Source organism: Dermochelys coriacea, chromosome 25 (assembly GCF_009764565.3).
Source record: "Dermochelys coriacea isolate rDerCor1 chromosome 25, rDerCor1.pri.v4, whole genome shotgun sequence".
Taxonomy (NCBI): Eukaryota; Metazoa; Chordata; order Testudines; family Dermochelyidae; genus Dermochelys; species Dermochelys coriacea.
The window spans coordinates 12256750-12284550 of NC_050092.1; the positions used below are offsets into that span (position 1 = coordinate 12256750).

At 38.2% G+C, this 27801-nt stretch overlaps 1 protein-coding gene across 8 annotated transcripts; it reads left to right on the forward strand.

Moving 5' to 3' along the window:
• On the forward strand, nt 1–27202 carry PWWP3A (PWWP domain containing 3A, DNA repair factor). Of its 8 annotated transcripts, none has more exons than XM_043502510.1 (15): nt 1–78; nt 1379–1420; nt 2206–2315; nt 5352–5443; nt 6261–6331; nt 7942–8985; nt 11336–11458; nt 12944–13014; nt 14514–14593; nt 15293–15353; nt 17419–17494; nt 18562–18612; nt 20755–21182; nt 22442–22530; nt 24317–27202. In XM_043502510.1, exons 3-15 carry the CDS (start codon nt 2259–2261, stop codon nt 24402–24404), a joined length of 2331 nt encoding a protein of 776 aa, XP_043358445.1. In that variant the 5' UTR covers nt 1–78; nt 1379–1420; nt 2206–2258; the 3' UTR covers nt 24405–27202. The 8 variants fall into 8 exon arrangements, with proteins under 8 accessions (XP_043358445.1, XP_038239942.1, XP_038239941.1 ...); XM_043502511.1 differs by having other exon boundaries at nt 70–187; XM_038384014.2 differs by lacking the exon at nt 1379–1420.
• The last annotated feature ends 599 nt before the right edge of the window (nt 27203–27801 follow it).

Here is a 27801-nt window from a genome sequence, read left to right on the forward strand (position 1 = left end):
CACGGGGGCCGCCTGGGCGGGGCCGGGCCGGGCCTGGCGCGCGGAGCCGCCGTTGGGGCGGGGCCAGAACGAGGCTAGGTATGGCGGAAGGGGGCGGAGGGCCGGGTCCTGCGCTTCTTTACGCGCGGTGAGCGAAGGGGGCGGGGCTGGGGCTCTGTCTGGGCGGCTGCGTGCGTAGAGCTCTGAGGTAAGGGGGGGGGTCTGCGCGTGCGGGTTGGTCATGGGGGGGGGTTCCCCAGGTTCGGGGGGGGTAGGTAGCGCTTGGGCTCTCCCCTTAGAATGGGATCTTCTGATGGCTCAGACAACTCAGGCCTCCGGGGGGGCTGATCCCCATTCTCCCCCCCCCAAAGGGGGGCTCCTGAGGAATTGGGGGCTGGGACCCTTCTGTAGAGCGGGTGGCTCAAACTACTCAGCTCTCCTCAGAGGGGGCGTGTGGGACCCCCCCTCTGCTGGGTTCCTCACCCCCCCGCCCTGACCCACACAAGGGCGCTCTCGGGGGGGGGGGCCTTCTTCCCGTTAAGAGGGGGCTGGGCTGTGTGTATAAGACAGACCAGCCCTTTCTCTCCGGGGGGGGTGTGAGACTGTAAAGGTCCCCCCTCTTGTTTTTTCCCCCCCTTATAGCCCTCACCCCCCGAGCTGTGGGACTTTTGCCTCTGCGCCCACTTTTCCACGGTAGTTTTTGTGGGGTGGGGTTGGCACTTGGGGGCTGAGCGGGGACTGCTGCACTTGAGCAGGCTGGCCTGTCTCTTCCGTCTTGGAACTCGTGATGGCTCAAGTTTTTGGGGTCCCAGATACTGTCCTCGTCCCTCTTTTTGCACGAGCCCGTCTGCCGCTGATGGGGTATACCTTTGTTGACTGGTGGAATGAACCGTTTTCTGGGACATAGCCCACTGCAGGTTTTTGGAGCGAGTTCAATTTAGCTTGAGTACAACAAAACTAAAGTAAGCTGAATAAACTAGTAAGTGGGCATGTATCGATCATTCTGAGCTAGGGACTAAAGTGGACCGTTCTGGGAACTAAAAGTAGGGTAGTATTTCTGCACTAACATCACTTGTGTAGCAATTATAATTTATACCTTTATGATGTTTTTAGTATTCTTGCTAAAACAAAGTTATTTACTGAGCACTAGCAATGTGTCTTTGTGTTTCGAGAGGTAGGAAATGGGATGTAATCTGTATTCAAAGTACAAAATTGTCTGAAGAAAGGTAACGCAAAATACAAGGGAGGGAAAAAGTTATTTGTAAATATATTACATTTCAGATTACAATCATAAGTGTTTGTCCTAATGCAAACAAGCTGACAAGTATTGTACTTGTCTAAGTACTGTACTTAAATGTAAAAATTATACTTTACTTTTCACTTAACCTTTCGTATGTAGGACCAAACAACAAGACTTCATGTAAATTAAGTCTTCAGCCTTGTAAGTACATGAAGCTTTTTTGGTTCTTAATATATAATTCATTGAATTTTTCAGGTCTCTAACAAACATGTAAAACATTTGGAATCTGAAAAATTCACATTCTTTAAATAAGCCTCAAAAAGGGTTGCCAAGTTTGGCGTAAGTTACAGGATGTGACAATTCACCTAGATAAACCTGAGAAGCGCTTACTTTGCAATGCTATAAATTAGACTGTTTGGGTATTTTTTAGAATAATTGGCAAAGAATCCTGTGGCACCTTATAGACTAACAGATATTGGAGCATCCGACGAATTGGGTATTCACCCACGAAAGCTTATGCTCCAATACGTCTGTTAGTCTATAAGGTGCCACAGGACACTCTGCTCCTTTTACAGATCCAGACTAACACGGCTATCCCTCTGATACTGTAGAAACACTGGTTATCAGAATTTGGTAAAAAGTGAATGTTCTATCCTTTCCAACTAGCCTGCAGGTTCACTTTATTCACTAATTTCTCAATACAACAGGACCACTCTAGCAACCTGAAACATTTTGTTGGTGTGTTGCGCTAGACTAGAATGATTTTCACTTTGTGCATTAATATTAATAGCTATCCTTGATGATGCTGGTATGTGTATGTACAAAACAATATGGGAGAAATTAACAGAAATTTATAATATTAAATAAGCAATAATTATGTAGTATTAAATTGTTTTGAGATATTGCATAACTCTTATTTCATAAGGTAAACTGAGTTGTTAAGACGGTTACACTTAGAGATCCATGTAATATCATTTTTGTTTCAGAATACACTGAGCCTGGCAGTAGTTACCTTGCTTATCCTACATGAAGCACAGTCATGACCGATCAAGAATATATCCTATGCAAATGGAAGAACCGTATATGGCCAGCAAAGGTGAGAGCATTATGGTACCATTTAAATAGGTATAGGAATGAGGAGAAACTTTTTGGAGGTTCCCTCCCACCCTCTTCAAAATATCAGGAAAAGGTAGGCAGTGTGGGAGAGGGATGCGTCATGTGATGTGTGATCAAAAGCCAAGCAACTTATTCTATTTGAAATTTCCTATTTGGAGACAACACCAGAAATGAATTACCTAGGCTAAAAAAAATGGAATTATTGACAGACAAATCTTATTTAGAAATTACGATTTCCAAGTAAACATGAGGTTGATGATTTGTGTTTTGGTAGCATCTAGGAACCCCAGTCCTGGACTAATGTATATGGACCCATTGTATTAGATGATGCACAAACAGAGCCTCCTGCTCCACACAACTTACAATCTAAGTATAAAATGAGAGAACAGATGGATACAGACAGATGGGGGCATACAAGGAAGCAACAAGACCGGATCTGTCCACATGATAGGCAGTGATCTTAGCACACCAGCAGCCTACCTGTTGTCAGCTTTTTTTTTTTTCCTCACAACAAAGGAGAGTTTTGAAGGAAAATAAGTTAGTTTTGGAAATATTTATAGGGAGCTTCTCCCAAGCATGAGGGGAAGCGTCAGCAGAAGCATGAAGGTGCTTGTTTGAAAATTCAGCAAATGGGCGATGGAAATTGGCCTCATGGGCCAAGCAGAGGTAGGAGTCTACTTTAATGCTGAATGAGAGATGGCAGGTAGAATGGGGATAGGTCAGGATGGACTTTGAAATGAAGAAAAGTAGTTTGTTTGATATGATGGCCAAGGGGCAACTAGGGAAGTGTTTCTAGTTAAGAGTTGCGTAGACTGTCAGCAGATTTGTCTTGAATGTTCTCCAGTGGCTTTTAATCTGCATGGCAAGGAGTTGAAGCCAAATGTAAGCTTTAATAGATAAATCAGAGGGTTTCCCTGCTTATTGTGGAGATGCAGCCTCATTCCCTGTCATACTTTAAAAAATCCTTTTATTGAGGGAGGATAACTTTTATATTAACCTAATGTAAAGTCAGTAACGTCTGCTTGGTGTAAAGTATCACTTTACTTTCTACTTCCCAGCTTAAACAAGTGAAACCCTTGGTTTTGTGTCAGTTTATTTTGTTAAATATAGTCATAAGCATGTTCCCAGTTTAATTCTCCAACTCTTCTCCTTAGTTCTTATCATTCCTGGGAGGTAGCTTAACACAAGATAAGGATGTAGTTATCTGTGCTATGTTCTTCATTCCTGTTGTTTCCTTTATAATTTGTCTGTCTTTTCCTCAACTCCTTTTCACTTCCTTTGCATAATTTTTTCCAGTACATGTTAGCCTCCTTTATACTAATTTACACTGACTGTTCCCTTTCTTCTGCAAGGCAACAAGAAGGAACATTATTCACCCAAAACATTGTACTTGCTATTTTGAAACACAAGCCACATGGACTAAAAGGGAGTTCTTAATGGAAAAGGTCCCTTGTGCACAGTTATGTTTTTATTGTAAGATGCTTGTTTTGTTAGTAAACTAGGAGTTTTGTAATTTGAATTTATTTAGGAGATTTCAATTACCATAAAAGCATCGTAATATGAATTTACAAATAATGTTTTGTATTTCCTAGTGCAAATGGGTAGCTTGTTTTAGGAAAACTAGAGATCTTTATTGGTTCCCTATATTTCAGTAGATTTGGATAGAACAATAAGAAGGGTACTCATAAAATGTATCATTCTGAACCTACATTCAACGAGAGAGAGAGCTTAATTTGTTCCAAGCATAGTTAATCTACTTTGCTGTGTGTTTGCTCCTGTTATATCAAGTTTTGCAGGAACTATGTATGTGCCAAAATAAAGACACTAAGATGCCACCAGAGTGAACGTGATTTAAATACCAACATAAATACAAAATTTGTTTTGCACGTTGTCTATTTAAAGTTTCATTGGGCATAGGCAAGGGTAGGGGGAAAGGAATAACAGCACTATTACATTAGCAACCGTATTCTGTGAAATGGTTTCTTTTATTCACAAGATGCTCCAGAGCTATTCACTTTAGATTTCATTCAACAGCATGAAGCAAAACAAAATGAGATTTGGTACAATCTGGAAGAGAAGTGTGCACCATGAATATAGAGCACACCTTTTGTGTTGATCTGCTGCAGAAAAGATCAGACTAAAATAATGTAACAAAATATTCTAAATCAAAGAAAGCAAGTATATTTATTGATGTTCTTAAACTCAGTTAGTTTCATTGGCCAATCCAAGTCTCTTGCATTTCCATGAGTTAGTTGTGGGAGGGCAATTTTCTCTGTGGCATAGCTAAAATTTCTTTCCATGCTGACATAAACGCATACTATTTTTGTTTGAAAATGTTTCAGATTCTCTAGGCAGATTGGAAGGCAAATTGGTTGTCTATTTTCAGGTCAGCAAGTATGAAAAATAACAAGAATAGAAAAACATCTTTAGAGTAGAAACATGAATATCTGTGGCCTTTTGGCTCTGTTAAAGGTTATATCCTGCTAGGGGACAGACTTGATTGAATAGAATCTCTTCTATCTCCGTCTTGTGAAAAATTAGTTTTCTTAAAATAGCCTCTTACAACGATCATGGAATGTTTGTTTCCATGGAGTGATATGGCATCTTCTAATCAAGACTTTTTTACAGCAGCTCCAAGTAAATATATAAACTTTAGGAAACGCTCCTAAAAAAAAAAACAGTTACAGGTTGAGGCAATGTTGTATGTTTTGATTAAAAGCTAACATTGATATTGTGGTACTTTCCAAGGCTTCAGGGACGTCAGTGTGCATAGGTAGTACTGTTCCGTTAATAGTTTGATATGCAAATAATGTTATAAAAAATTGTGATGAGGGGAAATACTTAATGTTAAGATGGATTCCATTGCATATCTGATATAGCTAGGACGAGGCTCTTCCTTACAGCATAGCTTTAGTTTCTCCTCATGCCTTCACTTGGGATGCATGCTGTATGCCATCTTTACTCTTATGAACATTGTGTGCATGGCTGTAAAAATGATACTTTCTTCTTCATTTAGGTTTTATACAAAATCAGAACTTCCAGAAAACCAATTGTTTCTAAAGCAAAAGCAGCCTCTTTCAAAGTTGAAATACTCGGTCTGGAAGAACAGTTAAGTACCCTTGTCATTAATCATCTTGTATTTAAGAATGCAAATGTATGGCAAACATGCTGTAATCATTGGTTCTTGAAGCTGTCTCTAAAACAAGATTAATTGATTTCTGAAGTGTCTTGTTTGCTAACCAGAATTTTGTCAGTTTTTAAATGCATAAAATCTTATGACTGTTGAAGAATTGTACTAACCTGCCATTCTTAAACTGTTCTAGGCTTTGATTTGAAACCTGTTTCATGGTCATTAAAAGTAGCAAAGCCTCCTATTATTTCGGAAGGCAAAAGATAAAATTTCTTTTTTGATTACTATACTTGAGTATCACAGGTTTCAGAGTAGCAGCCGTGTTAGTCTGTATTCGCAAAAAGAAAAGGAGTACTTGTGGCACCTTAGAGACTAACAAATTTATTAGAGCATAAGCTTTCGTGAGCTACAGCTCACTTCATCGGATGCATCCGATGAAGTGAGCTGTAGCTCACGAAAGCTTATGCTCTAATAAATTTGTTAGTCTCTAAGGTGCCACAAGTACTCCTTTTCTTTATACTTGAGTATAGTATACATGTAATCATTGAAATATTTTAGATAGTGGACTTGATATATTCCACCTTACCAGTCAACCTCTTGATTTTATTATTGTCCATACAGTCCACACTAACCAGCAAGTTGCAATGTTTTTCTGTCAATGACAGTTGATTTCTGCTATTCAAAATTCTGAGGAAGAGGTATTGATTTCTTATTGCCTAAAGAAAACGAGACTTCTAAAACAATGTAATGTCATTACCAATTTAAGACTCAAGAACAATTTTACTGTATTTTCAGGACTAATGTGAACTGTACGGACACGGAGCCTTTGAAGGAGGAGCGCATAAAAGTCATTGCCTCTGAATTAGGTGGGATACTTTAAAGTTTTTAATGCTTTACATGGGTGGTAGAAAAGGAAGAAATGGGTGGGTGAGTATCTAAATACCTGACTCATTCATTTCCCTGGGAGGCTTCCAAAAACAGTCTCCTTGTGGATACATGAAACATCACAAACTACCTCTGATGTTCCCCAAATATGCCATCTCTGTAATGTAATACCAATCTGTACTCTGAGGAGTGACTTCTATGCAAGCCACGTAACAGTTATTTTTTTAAGAAAAGCGTATTTAGTAGTAAGATGGTCACCTAGTAGATCTCTAAACTCCCATGTTAAATTATTTATAATTTTGGAAATGGTGTGTGAAGCAACACAAATATGGAAGCTTTATTCTTAAAGGCATGAAGTCAAATGGGAGTCGGCAGGTCTTGATTTCTAATTATAGCTCTGCCACTGATTTGCTATATTGCCTTGGGCAAAGCTGCTTCATTTTTCTGTCTCCAGGCTCAAAGTCGGGAAAAGATGTCTTCTAGTTGAAGAAGCTCAGGCCAGATGTACACTAAAAACTTGTTGCCAGCATAGCAATGTCAGTCAGGGATCTGATGAGGTGTGACTGATGTTGCTCTGCTGCCAAAAGCCCCTACTGCAGATGCAGTTTTTGCTGGTATACCTTATTTTGTTAGGAAGGGTGGTATAAGTTTTATACTGGCAAAAGTTTTCCCAGTATAAATTGCATCCACGCAAGAGTGCTTTGCTGCTATAGTATACCAGTATCACTATACGGGCAAATCCTTGCAAATGTTGACCTGGCCTCAGTCTATGTAGTTTATCCAAGAGAAATTTGAGGTGATTTGATCACAGTATACCAATACCTGTATGGAGAAGAGACTTCTGACAGTAAAGGGTACTTTAGTATAGCAGGAAAAGGCATAATTGGATCCAGTGGTTGGAAGCTGAAACTAGACAAATTCAGATAAGAAATAAGGTGCACATTTTTAACTGTGAGTGTAATTCACCATTGGAACACCTTACCTAGGGATGTTGTGGAGTCTTCATAATCTGAAGTCTTTAAATCAGGACTGGATATCTTTAGGAAAGAGATGCTATATAGTTTAATCAGAAGTTATTATGGCCTTGATGCACAGTTTACTCAGTGAGGTTCTTTGGCCTTTGTTACAGAGGAGATCAGACTAAAAGATTGTAATGGTCTCTACTGGCCTTAATGCTGTGAATTATTTTCCTTATGGGTTTACAGCTTGCTTCATTTAGTTGGCATCTCAAATTTGCTTGTTGAAAATGATCTGATGACCATTTTGGTAGCAATTTAGTTATATGCTCTTTTATTCAATTTTGCTTTTCCTTCCCCAGTGCTAGGCTTTCTGTGCTGCACTTTTGGAGACATAACAGAGAATCTTTGCCAGGATATGTTTTTAACCTGTACAAGTCTATTTCAAATTTGTAATCTGAGAAACATGAGCCTTTTTGTTCGCATTTACTTACTGTCTTCCTTTAAAACTAATGGTGCTTTTTGCCATGCATTCTGTGATGAACTGTGCAAGAGGTACTATTAAAAACAGTACATTATATTTTTAATACACAAAGGAAAAGTAGTCATAACTTCTTACATGCCTCTTTCAACAGACCAGAGGAATAAACCTCGTCACCCTGTGGAGGAACTGAAGTATCGCAAGGCTCTTAAAATCGCTCTAGATATTTTGAGTGCCTCTCCAAAACAAGTAAGGCCTTCAGTTGAGGGACGAACTACTCGATCAGCCCAGAAAGAAAAGAAAATAAGAACTTCATTATCTCCTCCTGTGACTAGATGTCCAATATCTTCCCCAAAAATAGAATTGGAAGGGGGTGAGACCTTGAAGAAAAAAAGGGAACAAAAGACACCCAGCCCACAAACTGATACAAAAAAAACCAAACGAAAATGTCGGCTCAGTTCCAAGGAGACAACTAAAACGTGTGGAAACAGAACAAAATCCTCAGTATCTAAATCTGGGGACTTTTCTAGCACGTGGAAATCAGAAGGTCAGCATTGCAAGACATCTAAATCAAAAGTAAAAACATTAACGAAACAGAAAAAAGTAAAATCCAAATTGTTGCCAAAGTCGAAAACAGGAAAAAGCTCATCACTTTTGCTAAAAGAGAATGAGAAAAGTAAGAAAGGAAGAAAGAGGCCAAGAGATGCAGGCGAACCCTCATCTCTTAGCACTAAATTTCCAGATGATTCAGAACACGTTTTTGTTAGAGAGAGTACCCCAGTATCTGCTTTCTGCAATTCTACTATGTTAATATCTGCTGGAACAAGGCCAAATGTTAGGGGTCTGCCCAAAAAGAGATTACTGGATTTTTCTATTACAAGTACCTCACCTGAATTAGAGAGTAACATCAGTGAAGAGAGAGACGCTCCTGCAAGGAAATATAAAATGTTAAATGGGAGCAAAAAGCCCATGAATTCAAATTGTGTTAGCTGGAAACAAAAGACTACTGCAGTTTCACCTCTGCACAGAAAAGGGGGATGCATAAGTTGCTATGAACCTTTATCTGCGGCTTCTAAACACAAAAAGTATTCTGATAGCCCTCTTTCTGAGTTTAAAAGAGAGACTAAGGATACTTCACACAGTCCTGTGAATAAAGCTAAAAACTGTCAGCTACCTGATTTTGATGAAGACGAAGAAGGTAAAGTATTTCATTGGGGGAACTAGGACTTTTGTCATTTGATGTTCAAATATTGCTTATCTATTTTTGTGGGAAGTTGCAATATCTTGGGGAAGGGATTCTCTGAATACTCATTTTATACTAAAGTCCATCATGGCCAGTCCCTCTGACTTTTTTATATATAGTTTCCCTGAAATTTAAATGTGGAAACTGTTCAGTCATATTGGCTAGAAGGAAGATATTTCCCTGTTGGGAAATTTCATAATTGCTCAGTGAGATGGACAGTTCAACACTTCCTGCATTCCAACTATGCTTTGGGTTGAAAGTTGCAATACAGAACAATTTACCAGTACTAGATGTGATTTACTAAATTTTATTTTTGTTTTTTATTAAACTCTTTATTTAGGAAGTTTTTACAAATCCTGTCCATGTAAATATCCGACACAATACAATAATCATTACAACCGTGAGCTTTGGTTTAGAGAAACATTATACAGTGGTATAATCATTGGCTCTCTCCACTAACAAGATGTTACTGTGGGAGGACAATGAGCATCTTTACAGTACCTATGACATATCATTTCTGCTTTACTAAATGTTTTAACTTTTTGTGCAGTGCCAGATTATTATCTGCCTATTTTGCAGTTCAATGTTGCTAAGAAATACAGTGGGAACTTGCAAACCTTCCATTAATTGGTAGGATTTTTCCTGCTCTTCAGTGTTCTAATAATAACTGATAAGTTTCTTAGCGCATTTTTTAGGGGTTCTGGTTCCTTCGCTGAACAGTTCACGTGAAAATTGCACAAGCTTATATTTTAATGCCTTGTTGATTCCTCCTGTAATTCTCCAGTGTTAATTCTTGGCTTCAGTCTCCTTCATCGTTTGACCTTGGCTTGATGTTTTACTACTTGAATATCTACAATTTCTACATCCATTGACAAGTGTATTGTTATAAGGAGGCAGATAATCTTTGGCAATACTTGTATTTTGAGCAGTCAATTTCACACCTTGCCTCTCTTACTGCTCTTTTGTATCTTGTTTGATTTCCTTTTTTCCCAAATTCACTGCTCTAAAGAGCATCAGTTGTTCTTGCTAATTTGTTCTATTTCTAATTATGAAGTCAATTAAATTAGTAACAAGTGTTTAGATGCTTTCTTGCCACTATATTTTTTCAAAGACTCGGTCTTAGTCAAAGCCAAGCCATAGCTTGCTGCTTTCTTTATTCTCATACTGTGCAAAGAAGCAGGCTAGTACCATATCTACAAATATATTTTTATTTTTTTCCAGTGTGTGGGACAACACTGAACTTCTTACTTATGGATTAATCTATGTAAATCCTGTTGTGTGGCTTTGTGGAATCATATGATGCAGACGAGTAGCCACCTCATCGCATCCCCTCTGGCCTCAGGGCAGCCCAGCATGCAGTCCCTCACCTTAGTTTCCCTTCTTGGATCCCCAAACAACTCCACACAAGTTTTTTCCAATCTGGTCACCACTGCCTTCTGTAGGGTTTAATTTATTAACTAGATGTTTCAAAACTAAATGCAAAAGTTGTCTCTCCAGCCTTTATCTGGTTACAGCCAAAACTCCCTTGGTCCGTCAGAGTCCCTTCTGCCTTTGCAGGCTACTCCCAGTTCTTCCTAGCTGGAGTAATTCCCTTGGTCTCGGGGTCTTCGCTGCAGGAGCTCCTCTGCAGTCTTCTGAACTTCCCCCTGACTGCAGCCACCTTCTACCCTTCATTTGGAATTGCCTTATTCCCCTCAGGTAGGGCTCATTGTGTAATCAGGGTTGGCTTGGCCCCAGGCTCTCTAGCCCATGGGCAAGCCACCCTCTAAAATATGGCTTAAAAACCTGTGAACTAATTTGTGTGTATCATTTTATATTTGAATAATAATTTCTCCAGTACTCAATACTGCTACTAGCTTGTCTGTCTAAAATGTATTATACTGTATTCCTTCAATTCAGGCAGCCCATGCAACCTTTTGACTTTCTCCCTTTCTCTGAGTCATAAGGATTCTACCCTAGCAGAAGTCTCTTCCCCACCCCCCTTCTTTTTTAAAGATCCTTACTGTTTCCAGACACTTATTTACAGAAGTCTGCTTCTCTCCTCTTCATAATTTCTTAGGCTCTTAACTCTATATTCACTGGCCAGATTCTGATTTTACATCAGGGTAAGTTTGAAGTAACTCCATTAAAATCAAATGGAGTTGTCAGTGTGCCTAAGTTAGAATGCACAATGGCAAATTGTCATAGCTTAATAGATGTAATGAACTCCATAATTCAAAGTACTATTGGGATATTTTTCAAATTAAGATACCTCGCTTGACCAGAAAAAATTATGATAAAACAGTTCTTCTCACTTCACTTACAGGATTGGAATCCTCTGATCTGTCTTTGAAGTTTAGCTCTCCAGGAGATATCTCTCTTGATACAACTTTGGTAGATGAGGAAGAAGAGGAAGATGAAGAACTTCCTAGTATTCTCTTACGTCAAGGTAAGAAGAGAATGTAACTATTTCTTTGAGCCTTAGAGTCATTGAAGACTTAAATATGATTTAGACTTTGTTTACTAATACCTTGGTAACAAACATAAATGTTTTTATTCATTAGACTTGTTCTTGTTAGAAACTGTGAATGTCATTTTGTTCATTTGAGTGTGGCAGCATGTTCATGCACAGCTCTAGAAGCTGCATGCAAACTCCTCTTAAAGGAATATCCTCAGGTCATGTTGTCTTATGTCTCTGCTCCCAGAAATATGGGTTTCCTTCAGGCCTCTGACAGTCAGTTCCTTTTACTAGTACTACAGTAGTCTTTGGAAAGAGCCGCTATGATGTGATGACTTGTCTTTCTCCCCTCTCACTCCAGGTGTGGGTGAATGTCGGGGGATGTGTATGCCATCCAGTCCCAATATGGAATTAGAAGTATCCACTTCGCACCCTGTCACATCACTCTTGCTTCTCTCTAGGCATAGTTCACAAAAACTTCCATCCTTGTCTCTTTGGCTCCCTCATTCACCTTCACCAAATCTTTTTCTCTCTCTGATCCATGTTGGAGGACACTCCAAAAAATTATTATGCCATTATATAAATCAATGGTGCGCACTCCTCTTGAATGCTATGTGTGGTACTTGTTACCCTATATTACTAATTCTGCAATATCCTTATTAGGGGTTAAAAGGAGGATGATGAGAATGATTAGGTCATGGAAAAAACTCTTGTACAAATAGAGATGGAAAAGATTGGGCTGGTTTACCTTAAAAAGGGGATAATAACAAAAGGACATGGTGATAACGTACAGGATAATGACTAGTGTAGAGACTAGCTCAGGAGCTTCTGTTCTCCTTGTCCCATAACACAGGAACAAGGGAACAGCTAATGGATATGATTTTGTTATATTTCAGTTTCAATAAAAGGATTTTTTCCCCACAGAACACATAATTAGACTGTGGAACTTGTTGCCACAGAACGTTGTTGAGGCCAAAAAACTTACCAGGGTCCCAAGAGGGATTTACTTATCTGGATAACAAGACTATCCAGGATTGTTATAGTTAATGCTAATAGAATGTCTTAAGGCCTGCCACTAATCTCTACCTATTAGGGATTGCGTTGAGATTGTCATGGAGGGTAGATTATTTCACATTTGCCAGTTGCAGGGTTACTTGCATGTTCCTCCGAAGCATCTGGCACTGGCCACTGTTGGAGAGGACAGTGAACTAGGTGGACTATGAGTTTGATCCAGTTTCGCAATTCCTGTGTTCCTAGGAGACTAATGGAGATACTGAGATTGTAAGATCTCTGGGGCAGGGACAGTCATTTTATGTATTGTGTACAATGCCTAGCTCAAAGGGACCCTGTTTCTTAGCGTAACTTGAGGTTGTAGTTCGGGGACCTCATCTTACTTGTTTGAATATCAATGATGCTATGTAAATATTACACTTGTCTAATTATGTAGTCCAATTAACTTTTATTTTTGTGCCGTAGAACCGTGTTCAATTGAACCAGGGATGTTGGTCTGGTGCAAATTGCCAAGATATCCATATTGGCCAGCGGTGGTAAGAACAGTATCTTACTACTTTTTTGAAAATGGGATCAGAGGGTCTGATTCTGAAATCCTATATGGCTGTATTGAGTATCTTCAGCCCCCACTGAATTCAGGATATGTTGAGAACACCCAGCACTCCTCCCTGTGGTGTGTTACTTACGTTTGTTCAAAATCTTTGAACAACATTTAAAAACAATGGTTACTTGAAAGCAGGATAGAATTTGCTTTCACAAGGCAAGGTGTGCGGTGCAGATCTGAGCTTGCTAGATCAACTGTGAAGGATTTTTATGCATAAAAGGCATTTAAAGGTTTTTACTTTTTCTTTTGATTTTTACCTTTTAAAATATCAGGAACTTCAATGTCTAGATTTCTCTAGTTTAGCTGGAAGAATATCTTTTGGGGATGTGTGGAGAAAGGTAGTATCTAAAATGTCTTAGAGCTTAGTTCCACTGAAAAAACCAGGGTTTTGGACAAAAAATGTCTCTTATAGATTCAAAGTGCTCATTAGGCATTTGAATTAAATATTTTGTAATGAAAAACAACCCACGCCCCAAAGCTTTATCCCCCTGATTAAAAATCAGTGCCTTGCTAAATTGCTCATCTGTCTTGATTCTTGTGATGTTTCCCTCATTCTCTAATCACTATAATATTTTGGGGTAAAGAGAACCTGTATTTTGGATGTAAAAAACGAGCAGGGGCAAAAAATGTTTTTTTGGGAAATCTCCTGATGCGATCTTTAAACCCTAGAAAGTAGAAAAAAGGGCACAAGACCAGTATTTTTCCTTTTCAGATCTCACTGGGAACCCATCACAGTCACCTTTAAGTAAGACACAGATGTTAAGAATGACATGCTTGTTGAAGTATGTAGTTGCAAGTCTGGTGTCTAAAGAGAGACCACTTGCTACAGATTCCAGTGTAGAAGGTGATAATCACTCAGAGAGCTTTGTAATACGTAATAAATTCTCCACTGAAACCCATTCTATTAGGTAGTAAGCTCTCATGAGTTCCTCCTTATTCATTACTTTGTATTATGTTGCTACCTGTCAGAACAGCCAGCAAAGTGGTCCCTCTTGTGGCTGTGAACACGCATTACTCTGCCCTGAATAGGGAAGAATAATTAATGTACATCATAATACAGTGTTAACAGGTAGCATCCAAAGATGAATTAACTCTAAATTATCAGATATTCTTGTCTTTAATCTGTAAATTTGTTTTGATCATGCTACTTTGCTTTTTTTCCAGTGTGCGGCGATAAGGGAATAAATTCAAATAAAGTAAAACAAATTGCATAATCAAACCACTAACACAGCCATGTGCACGCATGCTATTCTTATTGTACCAATTTTATTAGCTTTATTTGTTTGCCTGTTAGATTAAACTTGACTCTCAATGTCCATTTTCTGTAATGGTATGTGGAGCAATATATAAAAATGCAGGTGGAAATAATGTGATTTGCTTTATAAGCAATCGGGTTTCTAGGATGTTAACTTGTCTTTATATTTTCAACAGATAAAAAGAGTGACACGGAAATATAAAAAAGCAAATGTGCTGCTGATAGAAGCGGGTATGAATGGCAAGAAGGCAAAGGGGTATAGTTTGTTGATTAGCTTCTGAACTTCACTTAATATTTGTTAGAATTGTGCTAAGAGCCTTAACAACCAGGGTAGTAGAGGCAATGCGAACGTAATTCCTTTTGCTAGTATTGAAGCACAGCGCAGCCAATCATTCTGGTTTTGAGTTGGCATAAAGTAGCTCTTAGCTGTTAATGGCATGTCCACCATGGAATCCTGTTACAACTGCCAGCAACCTTGAGAGGTTTTCCTCATCCCACCCCTAAATATGTGCATGGGTTTTATCAAACTTTTGTTCAGTGTGTTGCAGATCATACAGAAGGATTCTTAACTTTACTCAACATGTGCGGTTTTGTAAAGGTAGATGTGCCTGTCCTTATGGGTTAGCTTAAGTCTGCAAAGCAACTTTAAACTTGCACTTCAGTCTTCATGTGGCCATCTTTATCTCTGTAGCCGAGGACCACTGGACGTAGCTTCCCTCAAAGCTCATCAATATCACTCCTGAAGCAGTTGTTCTGTTGTCTTGTGCCTTACCCAATTTAGTATCAAACAATTCATTGAATATGAACTGGTAGCTCATAAGAATTAAAACTAGTACAAATTCTATTCTTTATGGAACCTAACCTGCAGAAAAATGTAGAATTTGGGGGGATGTGGGGTGAGAATCTAAACTTGTCTGTATGCACTAACTATGTTCCTCTTTTCCCCCCCATGAAGTTTCTCTATAGCTCTCAAAAATCTAAAGCACTTTGACTGTAAAGAAAAGCAGAAGCTAATAGTAAGTACAGTAATAAGGAGCAGACTTCACATTTTTCTTCAGTATATGACATCATTACCTTCAAATTGAATCCCTACTTATTGGCCTTAATTGGTTCTTTATTTTATAATACAATTTCATGCCTTTTTTTCAAATCTATTGTTCGTATAACCTTTTCCAGCTGGAATGCAATCTTGAACAAAGTAATTAAATGTAGATATTCAAGGCATGATACATCTTTCAAAACGGAGGGTGCATTGCAGGGTGGGTACCTCAGACAGTCTCTAGAACTGGGTTTTGTTGGACTTACTGCTTCCAAGCTCACAGCTCTCTAAGTGCCTGTATTTGCAAGGTAATCCATAGATAACGGCTGTCAGCAACTGGCTTCCTTTAGCTGTCTTCTTAGGACAAAACCACATTCAACACACATTACAGAAAGCTTAACAATTTCTGTAACGGTGCTGAAAACAGTGTTGTCCTTTCTATATTGGGAGTTAAACTCACTTCAGTACTGCTTATAGATACTGTCTACAACTGGTTAGTTTCCTAGCATAGACCAGGCCTAAAGGAGTTTCTGCTTGAATCTGTCTAAATGGGTGGTAGTTTGGTAAGTCATAAGTGCTCCGTTAGTGGGTACATAAATTTTTGCCCAACTAGAGCATACTTGTGAGACAGAGCTGAAGTTCCAGCTTATTACAGCAGCACAGTGCATTGCTTCTGTTCCTGAGCGTTTGCATTTTCATTTAAATTAGTTTTAGGCTTTCAAAATTCAAATCAAACCTTGAAAAGACAAGTGCCAAAAGCATTGCCAAGACAAGAAAGAATCCATAGGCAAATAATCCAAAAGACTCCAAATTACTTTTTCAAAAAATTTGTACTTGGATCGTCTTCAGGCTTTTAGTATTTTAAAAGTATTTAATATTTTGTATTTATTCAGTGAGGACTGAGTTCTCTCATAAATGTCTAACATGTAAGATGAGCTACATTATATTCACTATAAATGTTTTTCTTAGTGTCTTCTAGCATGTGTATTTTTGTGGATTGTGTACTAGTATACAAAGTGCATTGATTTCAGTCGGGTTTTCTATATCCTTGAAATGGGTTCATAATAGTATGTACTCGTTTTAGTCTTCATTGAAAGCTTATAGATTTCTGAAATGTATTTTAACCATTTTTAAAGGGATAAAATTATTGGGTTATATTTACTGATAAAGCTCACAGCCATATGGATCAAATGGCTGTTACGCTATGTAATAGACAAAATTAATCCCTCTGCATTGGAACTGCAAGCCATGCTCTCTCCCAACTGATGCTGAGTAGGATGAGCTTCAAATGCCCTTTGACCTAGAATAGATATCCCAGTTCACCTGTGAGCTCTGGCAGAGGGAAACCTGCAGCTACAAGCAAGTGGGGAAGGAATGTATGTTTACAAGGCTGAAGATCAACAAATTGGCCGAATTGTGGGTGTTGTGTACATTCTGTGAAGCAGGGAGAAGTGGATGCTATTTTCTGTCAGTCAGTTAATGAAGTTGGCTGGTTTGGAGTGTATAAAGTAAAGCTTGCTCTTTGTGAGGCGGAAGAGTGCTCAGGCTCCTACAACCATTCTGTCTGGGCTGTCAAACAGAATGCATTCTACAGCCAACTTCCCAGTGTGACTGGACTCCCAGAAGATGACTTGTTTTGAATGTTCACCAGCTTCCAACAGTAACCCTAACCCTACATGGGGCAGGTGTTCAAATCTGAGTAACCTGTGGAGCCATACTCATTTAAAAATCTAATTACTTCTGTGCTAATTGCAGGATGGCAGAGATCAAAACTCAGCCAATGTTAGCTTGCACTTGGGCAAGCCTTAAGAAATCTTCAGATTCCTCTATAATGCAGTCCAAAAACTTGGAAACCATTTCTCCCCTTGGAAATAGAAACAAGCAATTTCATAAGCAAGACTTATCCATTTTATGATGGCAAATGGACACATTACTCTGTTGCAGAAAAACACTGACAAAACATCCCTGCATTATTTTTTGATTGGTTGAGAGAGAGAGAATTATTCAGTTTAAATCCAACCTGTTGACGTTTTTTATTGTAGGACAAAGCCAAAGAGGACTACAGCCAGGAAATTGAGTGGTGCATTGAATTGATTGCTGACTACAGAATTAGAGTAGGTAAGCAAATGGGTCAAGGCTGTCAACCATGTCCGTTCTAGTATATATCTATTGCAATATTGTCTTTCTTTAGATCCAGTGTAGCTGAGGCCTTCATACTTACAGGACATTGTGGTAAAGTAGAAGACTTGAGACCTGGGATTTATTGCAGGCTGAAGTTAACTCTTCCTTTTTGTGCCTCGGTTTGCCCACCTATGTGATAATTATACCTCATTGGATGCTGAGTCTTCATTAATCAATATTTTCAATGTGCTTTGAATCCTCAGAAGAAACATATACACCTGGTTTTCTAGTTTGTTTGTTATATAAAGTCTGCAAGAGAAAATGTTCAAAGACAAAAAACATATTCCTGTTCTGCTCCCCTCACCGCAGTTATGAGTTAGCTGTGCGAGGGGTTCTGTGGTCGCTCTAATTTTGTAACACCATGCATTGTGGGCTTCACAGAGGCCACCTGCTGTGGACTGGATGCTATGGAAACTGGAAAAAATAATCAATATTTACACAGTCCATTAGAGACTGACAAATCTTCACAATGCCCCTTTAAAAAGTAGGTTTCCCCATCTTATGGATGAGGAAGAAGCTGAGGCAAGTGACATGCTCATGGTCGAAAGAGTTGCCCTACAAACTGGGATTGGAACTCGGGTGTTCCTGGCTGTCAGTTCTGGACCCTTGGGCCACACCTTCAAACAAGTCAATATTTAGGCTTTGAAATGCTCAGTTGAAAGGTGCTGAACTATGGGCAATGTGGTGTTTAGATAATGTGCTGAATACCTTTCATAGCTTGGAAATGTTCACCTGATAAATATTGGCACTTTATCTGTGCAGGACACCTTTAAAATCTGTTTTAAAATTTGCACACTGTATTTCTGTTGCACTAAAGTATTTTAATGGTTGAATTGTGTCTTGATTATAGGCCCTTAAATTTAGGATATTTGCCTAAAAGCTGTAAAGCTTCTTCAGGTGCAGTCTTTGCATAGAAAATCTCAAACTTTTTTGTTTTCAGAGATTCTAATTGGATTGAGAAGTTCCTTTCTTATTTTTTTTTTTTTTTTTTTTTTCCCCCCCAGGTTGTCGTTCTTTTACAGGATCCTTCTTGGAATACTGTGCTGATGATATCAGTAAGTATTTTCATGGTGAGGCTGGGTTTTTTCCTCCTGGCTGACATGGACAGTGTAGATAGCTTCCTACATATTAGTCTACCAAATTCTTGCAGTTACGATTTCCAACTCCATAACTGAGTTTTTCTGACAACATACTTCAGGGATACCTAAAAATGTTGCTGTTAACTTGCCTTTTAATTTTGGCAATGAAAATATCTTAGTTTTTATCGCACGTGTTTTTCCATGCTCATGCAAATGAATAACAGTTGTTTCATATTGTCAGATCAGAAATACCTAGTTGCCTTCATCTCCTCCCATCACTGCAGCCCCCAGAGAAAAAGAGATGGGGCAGGGTGAAATCCATACTATTTTTTTCCCCCCTCAAGACACTTGCTAAGACCTGGGGAGCTTTCCCTTATTTGACACAGAGTGAACGGTTGGTGAGGTACCAGCACCATGTGTTTGTAGATAGTGCTTGTGTCTTCACAGTGAGCTGGGAGGGAGAACAGGTGTAAAAAATGGGTGAGCTGAGGGTTGCTCCCATTCCGCTGCCAGAATAAGGAAGTAAGGATCAGGCTTAAGCCGGGCCCAGCACTCCAGCTATTCAGGATACAGAGAAAGCATCAAGACTTCAAAGCATTGAGTTGGGATGTTAGAAAGCGGGATCAAGAGAAGCATTCGGAGGGAGGGGAGGCATTTGATGTCAAATTGGGCAGGAAACAATTTTCCTGTCCTTTGAGAATTTTTGAGATTTTGAAAACTTTCCCATCTTGAATTGAGACAAAACATAAATCTTAAACGTTTTTTTTTTTTTTTTTTTGGAAAACTGAAAATCGGGGGTGGGGGGGTGAAATCAGAATAGAAATCAAAATATTTTGATCTTGACCTTTATTTTTTCCTATAAATTAACTTAAATTTCAAAACAAAAAATCATTTTGACCGCAAAACAACCTGTTTTTTGAAGCTTACCGAAACTGATCTTTTCCTGCAAACAGTCCCGTACGCTGACTATAGCACAATATGGAAAAGAGGGATGCACTAAGGCTGCAGATGACAGTGGGGGGTGTGAGGGTCGTGTTATCTGATATACAGATTAAGGTGGAGGTGCTGCCTGACTCATGCCAAAGATGGCTGTTGGCCTCTCTTAGGAGAGGTTTCTGTTCCTAGGCCTGGCTACAGTTCTGGGTGATAAGTTCTCTTCTCATTTCCTGGACGCTCTTGATTTCTGCTGCCGGCATGGCACCAATCATTCTTCTGTCCTCCTCAGCTGCTCCTGCTGTCCTGACTATGATGCTGCTTTCCAGCAAAATACCATGTCTTCTGTGCACTGGCTTATTTTCCTGGACATGGCTCATTTTAGACCAGATGTAATGACTGGCATAATTTAGCCTGTTTTTAATAGACTCTGTAAATTTACATATAGCTAACGACCCAGGCTGCATTTTTCTTCCACCTCTATCCCCTGATAATCCTGTTCTCACTTGAACAGACTCAGTCCTAAACATGCCATATTACGAGGTATTTGGCGAGTTGGTCAAATCTACTACTGTAGTGACTAGGATGGAGATAAAATATAAGTTAACTCCTTCAGGTTCTTGCAGTGCCTCTTATCAGCTGTCTGTCTTTTGGACAGAAAGCATTTTGAGGCAAAGACTCCTTATCTGTATCTCACTGAGTGTATTCAGCACTATACACCAGCAAATGATAATGAATTTAATACACAAGATAGATCATAGTTAGAGAAGACCTCTGTTGTCACTCTTCAAGGAATAAACTGATACGTATAAGCGCTAGGCAGGTACTTTTCCTGTTGGTTTTTTTTTTTTTTTTTTTTTTACACTTCACTCAGCCCAATCTCACTGTCATTCAGAATTGCACAAATAGTAGTGTGCATTATAGGGTGCCTTCATTCTTTGTCAGTCAGACATTGGCTGCCAATGAAGACCTGATGCCACATTGGAGCAACCAGTGGCCCACTTCAGCATGGGAACTCCTATGTTCTGAGAACAAATACATTTCAAAACCGCTTCTATCCAAATTTCAATTCTTTAGTTTCTTTTCTGCATAGTAAAGGTTTCTCTTCCTGAATCAAAAACATTTTATTTTTCTTATCTGCAATGTATTTGGATGCACTTACTTTAAGGCTGGCCTTTCTTTCAGGCTATCCAGTTAGAAAAGAAGTTAATCAAGGTAAAATACAAATGACCTTCCCAATCATAGCAGAGGAAGACCTTGAAGACTCTTTGTCAGAAACTACACTTATCAAACCCTCCAAGAAAGTTCTTCCTGATAGAATGAGGGCCGCCAGAGACAAAGCCAACTTAAAGATAGTTGACTTCATAGTGAAGACAAAGGGGGCAGAGGAGCATCTTTTGGCTATTTTGAAAAGCAAAAAGCAGTCCAGGTGGCTGAGAGAATTTCTGAATTCAAGTCAGTATATGACCTGTGAGACCTACCTTGAGGATGAAGAGCAGCTGGACCTTGTGGTGAATTATTTGCAAGAAGTCTATCATGAAATAGATACCAGGAAGCTGGATGTAAAAAATGGTGATAGAATAAAATTTATTTTGGATGTCCTTTTGCCTGAAGTAAGTGAACATCTTTACTGTTGTTTGACCTTGGTTCAGAGACTTGCTGAATGTTCTCCAGTCATTGAGTGACATTTGAGCAAGACAAGTTAAAATTCATGGGCCCAGTTTTTAATCTTGGGTTCTTCAGATTAACTGCCTAACTCTGGATTTAGGCAACTAAGATTAAAAGGTTTCAGAGTAGCAGCTGTGTTAGTCTGTATTCACAAAAAGAAAGGACTACTTGTGGCACCTTAGAGACTAACAAATTTATTTGAGCATAAGCTTTCATCACTGAATGCATCCGATGAAGTGAGCTGTAGCTCACGAAAGCTTATGCTCAAATAAATTTGTTAGTCTCTAAGGTGCCACAAGTACTCCTTTTCTTTTTAAGATTAAAAGGTGGACCCTTTTTTATTATTATATTTATGTATTTATTATTAAACCATGTGTATGTGGCTCAGCTTTGGGAGATCAAAGGTGTCCATTTGGTACAGCACAGCAATCTGAAAGCAAACATGTATTTGTTTTTAAATACTCTTTGAAAATAAAGTTCCAAATTAGCATTATGTGCCTCCTCCTGCTGCTATCTTGTTGAAAAGTGAGTATGCACACCAGCATGACGGTAGCTCTTTCTCAATTTATAAACAGTTGTCCAGCTTGATTTATTCTGAAACTTCTTATGTAAGCACCAGTTTAAATATCAAACAGTAATGGCTTGTCAAAAATTGCCTCAATGTAGAATAAGAGCAATATACAGTATCTCTCTGGGCTCATGTATTTCTGATGTCAACAATGTTACTTTTAGGGAAGTTGACTGCTTCTCACAGTAGGCTAATTATAATTTGCCTTTCTGAAATGCTTTTATTATTCCAATCTGTGCATTTTTAGAAAATTACACAAACAACTTTTCCTAAACTCTAAATACTTCTGTCATGTAGCTTATAAAAAGAAATAAAAAATCCTTGTAAGGATCTTTTCCAACTTCTATAGAAACTAAAATTTCTTTTAAAACAAAATTTAAACTTCTAGCTCTTGTTGCTGCAAAAAGATCCTTCCAAGTGGGTTACAGGAAAAGTTTTTCCTGAATTTCATATCTTTAAATACACACACTTTTTTTTTTCTAAAAGCTCGATGCGCGAACTTTACAAAATTAGGTAAAACCTTATTCCAGAATTTTGTTCATCTGCTGAGACCATTTCAATTGCTGTTTTCAGATTATTGTGCATATAATTTAAACTTTAATTTTTCACTAGTATCAATAAACTCTGTTCTTACAGGCAATCATTTATGCAATTTCTGCTGTGGATGATATAGACTACAAGAAAGCGGAGGAAAAGTACATAAAGGGACCATCTGTCAGCAAAAGGTATGGTGGTTATTGTAATCACCAGAATTTTACTTGTCAGACTTTTTGCCTAGAAATTAGCCTGATTCTCACCCATCTTTGCATAAAAAAATCAGCATATAGCTCCAACTTCCAGTTCATAAGGAAATAAGACTCATTAGGTTTTACCTTGTTTTCTCAATCAGTAAAATCATCACAAAAGTGGGCTTTTCCAGCCATCCCTCAGCTTTTGCAACAATATTACTGTATATTCATATTTAAAGCAAGATTTGACTATTCCAATGTGGAAACTTGTCAGAAATTGTAACTCCTTAAAAAACTCAGCATTTGGCTTTTCATCTTACTTTAGCTTTTTTTTTTTTTTTTTTTAAGAGTCTCTGCTTCAGTTCAATCCCCTTTGTGCTGAATGAGTGGCATCAAAAGCTGTAATGTGGCTGCAGTTGCCCAATTGTGAATTCTCTTGGTAGAGGGGAATTCTTAACTCACATAATGCTGGTGGAGTGTGCCTTTGCCAGCCTCCTCCTGGCATAAGGGCGCATACCAGGGGAGGAAGTGAGTTTGGCGTGGCATGGAGAGGGGATAGAATGGCGTCTCCCCAGGACATTTCTCTCCTGCCATGTGGGACACTAGGGACCATATCCCTCTGTCTGAAGTTAGAGTAGCCCATAGGCTGAGTTTATGACAGCTTAAGTAGTAGGTAGCCATAACAGGCTCTATGGTGCATGCTTACACTCAGTACATGAGAAGTATATTGTTGCAGGAGAGAATCTGGCCTAAGCTTTTAAAAGAACATAGGAATTGGAAACATACATGCTGTGAAGTCTAAATGCTGGCAAGTATATTACTCTTGTAATGGGTCACACAAAAAGGAAGAAATCGGACTACTAAAATCCTAATCTGAGGGTTACCTTGGGGCTGATATGGAAGCCATTGTAAAATATTGAGCAACAGTAACTAAACCCAATTAAATTGGTGCATAGAAGATTACGGCATAATACTAGTCATTGTTTATATAGCACAGTTGTGACATATACAAAGGAATAAGATGAAGAGGAAATGGAGACTCTTAGTTTCGCTTAGTGCGTGTACAGTAGGACCTCAGAATGAGGAGCTGACCAGTCAACCACACACCTTATTTGGAACCGGAAGTACGCAATCGGGCAATAGCAGAGATGGGGAGGGGGCGTGGAAAGCAGATGCTGTTAAATGTAAACTACTAGAAAATAAAGGGGAAAATTTAAAAAATTGACAAGGTAAGGAAACTGTTTCTGTGCTTGTTTCATTTAAATTAAGGTAGTTAAAAGCAGCATTATTCTTCTGCACAGTAAAGTTTCAAAGCTATATTAAGTCAATGTTCATTTGTAAACATTTTGAAAGAGCAACCATAACATTTTGTTCAGAGCTATGAACGGTTCAGATTTACGAACAACCTTCATTCCTGGGGTGTTTGTAACTCTGAGATTCTACTGTATTCTGTTTTTGGTTTAAAAACTAGTTTAGATGCTTTTATTATGGTGAAAATTCAAACTTCTAGACAAAATGAAGACCCGAGATTGTGAGTGTTTAAAAAATAACTAACAGATTCATATTCTAAAATGCTTACATTTTTAAAATGTACTTTGACTGCCCACTTAGCTTTACAATTATAACTTCTTTCATTATCCAACTGCTGAAACGTTTAAATTTTTGAAATATTCCTACTGACAATAGTGTGTGTTGGGGATTTTTTGTTTGTTTGTTTTTAAGAAGAAAGTAAGTCTATTTTTAAATGCAGGAGTTCAGTGCAATGTTTGGGTTTTTCTTTCAGGGAAAGAGAAATATTTGACAAAGAAATTCTAGAAAAAAAGAAACTGGAACTGTTGAAGACTGACCTAGCCCCTGAAGACAGCATATAGAAACAGCGGTAGGGAGCTTTAAAGTCTGCACTGGCACTAAATGTATATCATGGAGAAGAAAGCAATTTTTTTTGTATAAAATGAAATATTTTTACTTTTTTATCAACATGTAAATATTCTTTAGTGGATATGCTGAGTCTTCAGAGTGCTGTGTTCTTTCAGATGCAGTTGTACTTTTATGTCTTGTTGTAAGTTTGTTTTTTATTCTCTGGAACTGCTCATTGCTTTCCTCTGAGTGATCTAATGCTGAACTCCCTGTAAAAATTAATTTTACAAAGATGTAATATACATTTTTATGGACGTATTGCTAGTCAGTTCGCTTGATGTCACCCTACCTTACTTGAAATATACATTTAGTAACAATCTAAGAGGATAAATGGCAAATGCTTTGTGAGGCTTTTGACATAATCATGTAGTTTGTATTTAATTTTGGGTGGATTAGCCTTTCGGAATATCTTTGGAAACAAAGGTCTGCCATCAGATAAACCTGTGATGATAGAAATGTAGAGTTACAGGATTTTATATAGCCGAGTATTCTTTGGTAGTTTCATTACTGCTAAATATACTGGGTTTCCTGTTCTAAAATCATCAGAGGTGGATTGTCCTTGCTCTACTTTAATTTATGTACCTATGGGGAAATAAAAATACCACCCATTAATGGAACCCAAGACACGGAAGCTCTGTTTCTGTTAAGAGGGCAACTTTGAACTTTAGTGTAAGAGAAGGCATTCCAACACACTAGAATTATTTTATAATACAACCAGCTTCACCTCATTTAGAAACATGAAGCAATAAATTCAATTAGTGTCATGTTTAGTATATTGTAGGTTAAAGAAACCACAGTTTCTAGGCACACATTTGGTATTTTTATGTCTAACCTATTCAAAAATCAAATCTGCATGCTTCTGGGGCTGTGCTAGCATTAGAAGCAGCTCACATCATGGTATCGTAAATTCATTAGTGTGTTGCAAACAGATTACTGTTGGCTGGCCTACAGTGAAGCTGGCTGACATCAGGATTCATTGACAAAATACTTCTTACTTTGGGAAAAGCCAATCAAAAAGGTTAGCTATTCTATTTTTAGTGTGAATCTCTGATCGGGGTGTGGTATACAGTCTGAACTGAGATGTAGTTTAATTTATATGGAATTAAGTGCTGTAGCTTAATATTTTCAAATCTAATTCCTTCTGAGAAAATGGAATGTAAAATGGCATATTGATATTTATATATTGTACTCATCTGAATAGTTCTTCAAATGACACTAAGTGCTCTGTATCTTGACAGTCCATCCTCCTTATATGGTTTAGTGACCTTGTATTAAGAATATGAATGTAACGAATGTAAGGATATTGTACTCAAATGTTCTTTTTGAAAAAGGGATAATGCAATTTATATACACTTTTTTGTCAAGGTATAAAACCTTTAATTATAAGCCAGTTATATAAACGTACCTTCAACTCTGCAAAGGTCTTGAAAGCTGCTTTGGCAGACATTAATTATAGATGGAGATTTCTGAGGCTAGGTGCTATCTCTTTAAAATGTGCAAGCTTCATGTTCAGAAGAGAGATTTAAAAAACAAACAAAAAAACTATTGCAGCCACTGTTCCCAGAGATAATGGGCCACACCAGATGTAGCTCTCTTAAAGTTGGGGAGAGGGAATGGTTTAAATCACAATGTAGTACCCATTTCCCCTCCTGAAATAAACCATAACTACACATGCACTTTTCATCAATGTTGCCATAATGTTTATAGGACTTCCAAATAATGCCACAGTAGCTGAAATTCTAATATCTCGTGTTCTTGAATTACTGTCTGAGGAGAAGGAACCTCAAAAATTCTGATGCTTTATTTATATGTATCACACTCTTTTCCATGTTCATTTTTTCCCCTTTCCTCTTCTAATCGCATCCTAACATAAGACTTTTTATTAAATACAAACTAGTAGTAATATCTAATCTAATTGCACTTTGTTAACCAAGAATGGATTGTCCTAAAGTAGTACATCATGTTGAAGTTTCTTATATTTTTAATATGTGCCTATCACAACTTAGCCTTGAAAATATTAAAAACAAAATTTAAACATTATTATCATCAAGAAACCAAAGGCTGGATAGCTTTTTTTTTTTTTCTTAAACTGGTATTTTTATGGGTATATTAAGGCCACATTCTTCACTCAAACCCACATTTGGCTGTTATTGACTTCAGTGGGTGCTGCACATTTGTATCCAAAGGCTTAACTGGATCTGTAAACTAAATTGAGATGATAAATACTTTCAACTCATTGTAGAAAGTGCACAGACCATTTCTGTAAAGTACAGATAAATCTGAAGACCATCTTTGTGAATTCCCATAAGATATTGTATTTAATGTAACAGTACATTCAGATTGATATTGCTTAATGCAATAATATTTACTCTCCATTATGTACAGTATTTATCTTTTTATGATAGTGTGACTTCAGTTTCTTAAATACCAACTAAAACTGGTACCTAACAAAGCATGAACTCTCCAAGGTTTATTATTTCTGCGTTGTTTAAATAAATTCAGTTGCTTCAGATACAGCTGATGTAATCCATTGCTCTCAGTTACAAAATGCAGCTGGAAGTTTTTTTTATTGTCTGAAAGTTTGATTTGTTCTCTTCCAACTATGGGCATGTCAAATACCATTAAATGACATTTGATAAAGTATTTGTGTTGAAATATTTTGTTTATCTTGTAAGATAACATCTGGGTGAATATAAGAAAGCAGTGTCCTGTATTGTAATTTTTAATAAAGCAGAGTAACCAAAAAGAATTTTAATCAGTAGTTTGTTCTTCATAGGGGTGTACACAGTGATGAGCTGCCAGAAGCTGAAGAACCGGTTCCTTCACTCGCTCCGGGCCTTCGATGGCACTGAAGGGCCTGCCGCCGAAGGCCCGGAGCGAGTGAAGGAGCCACCACCAAAGGCCCGGAGTGCCGCTGGGTATAAAAATTCTCAGGGGAGCTTCCCTGGCCGAGAGCTCAGGCAGGACGGAAAGGACGGTCCCCCATGGGCCACAGTTTGCCCACCCCTTTAACAACCGGCTCCAGCTCACCACTGGGTATATAGTACAGTTTAAAAATAGCACTTCCAATATTCTGTGAGGTGAAGTGATTTCTTTTAAAATGTTTAACTTGTGTCTGCCTGTGTTTATTTCTCACCCATGGAGGGTTTTGGGTAAGCATCCAAAAGTATTTGTGGTGCATTTGTCTAAATTGAACCTTATGAGATCTCCCGACAGTATTATTTTTAATAACATTTTGATAACTTTAGTGTACATGTTGAAGGCAATGTGTTTTACTTAAATTTCATTGTAGGCTATTTACCCTTTAGAACTGTAATAAGAACAGGCCTTCAAATAACTCAGATGTGGGTT

Excerpts from the sequence above, each read along its gene's own strand:
- PWWP3A (XM_043502510.1), top strand. The coding sequence starts at position 2,259 with ATGACCGATCAAGAATATATCCTATGCAAATGGAAGAACCGTATATGG. Across the intron at positions 14,594-15,292 it reads AATGGCAAGAAGGCAAAGGG|TTTCTCTATAGCTCTCAAAA; the intron begins GTATAGTTTGTT and ends CCCCCCATGAAG. Across the intron at positions 17,495-18,561 it reads TGACTACAGAATTAGAGTAG|GTTGTCGTTCTTTTACAGGA; the intron begins GTAAGCAAATGG and ends TTTCCCCCCCAG.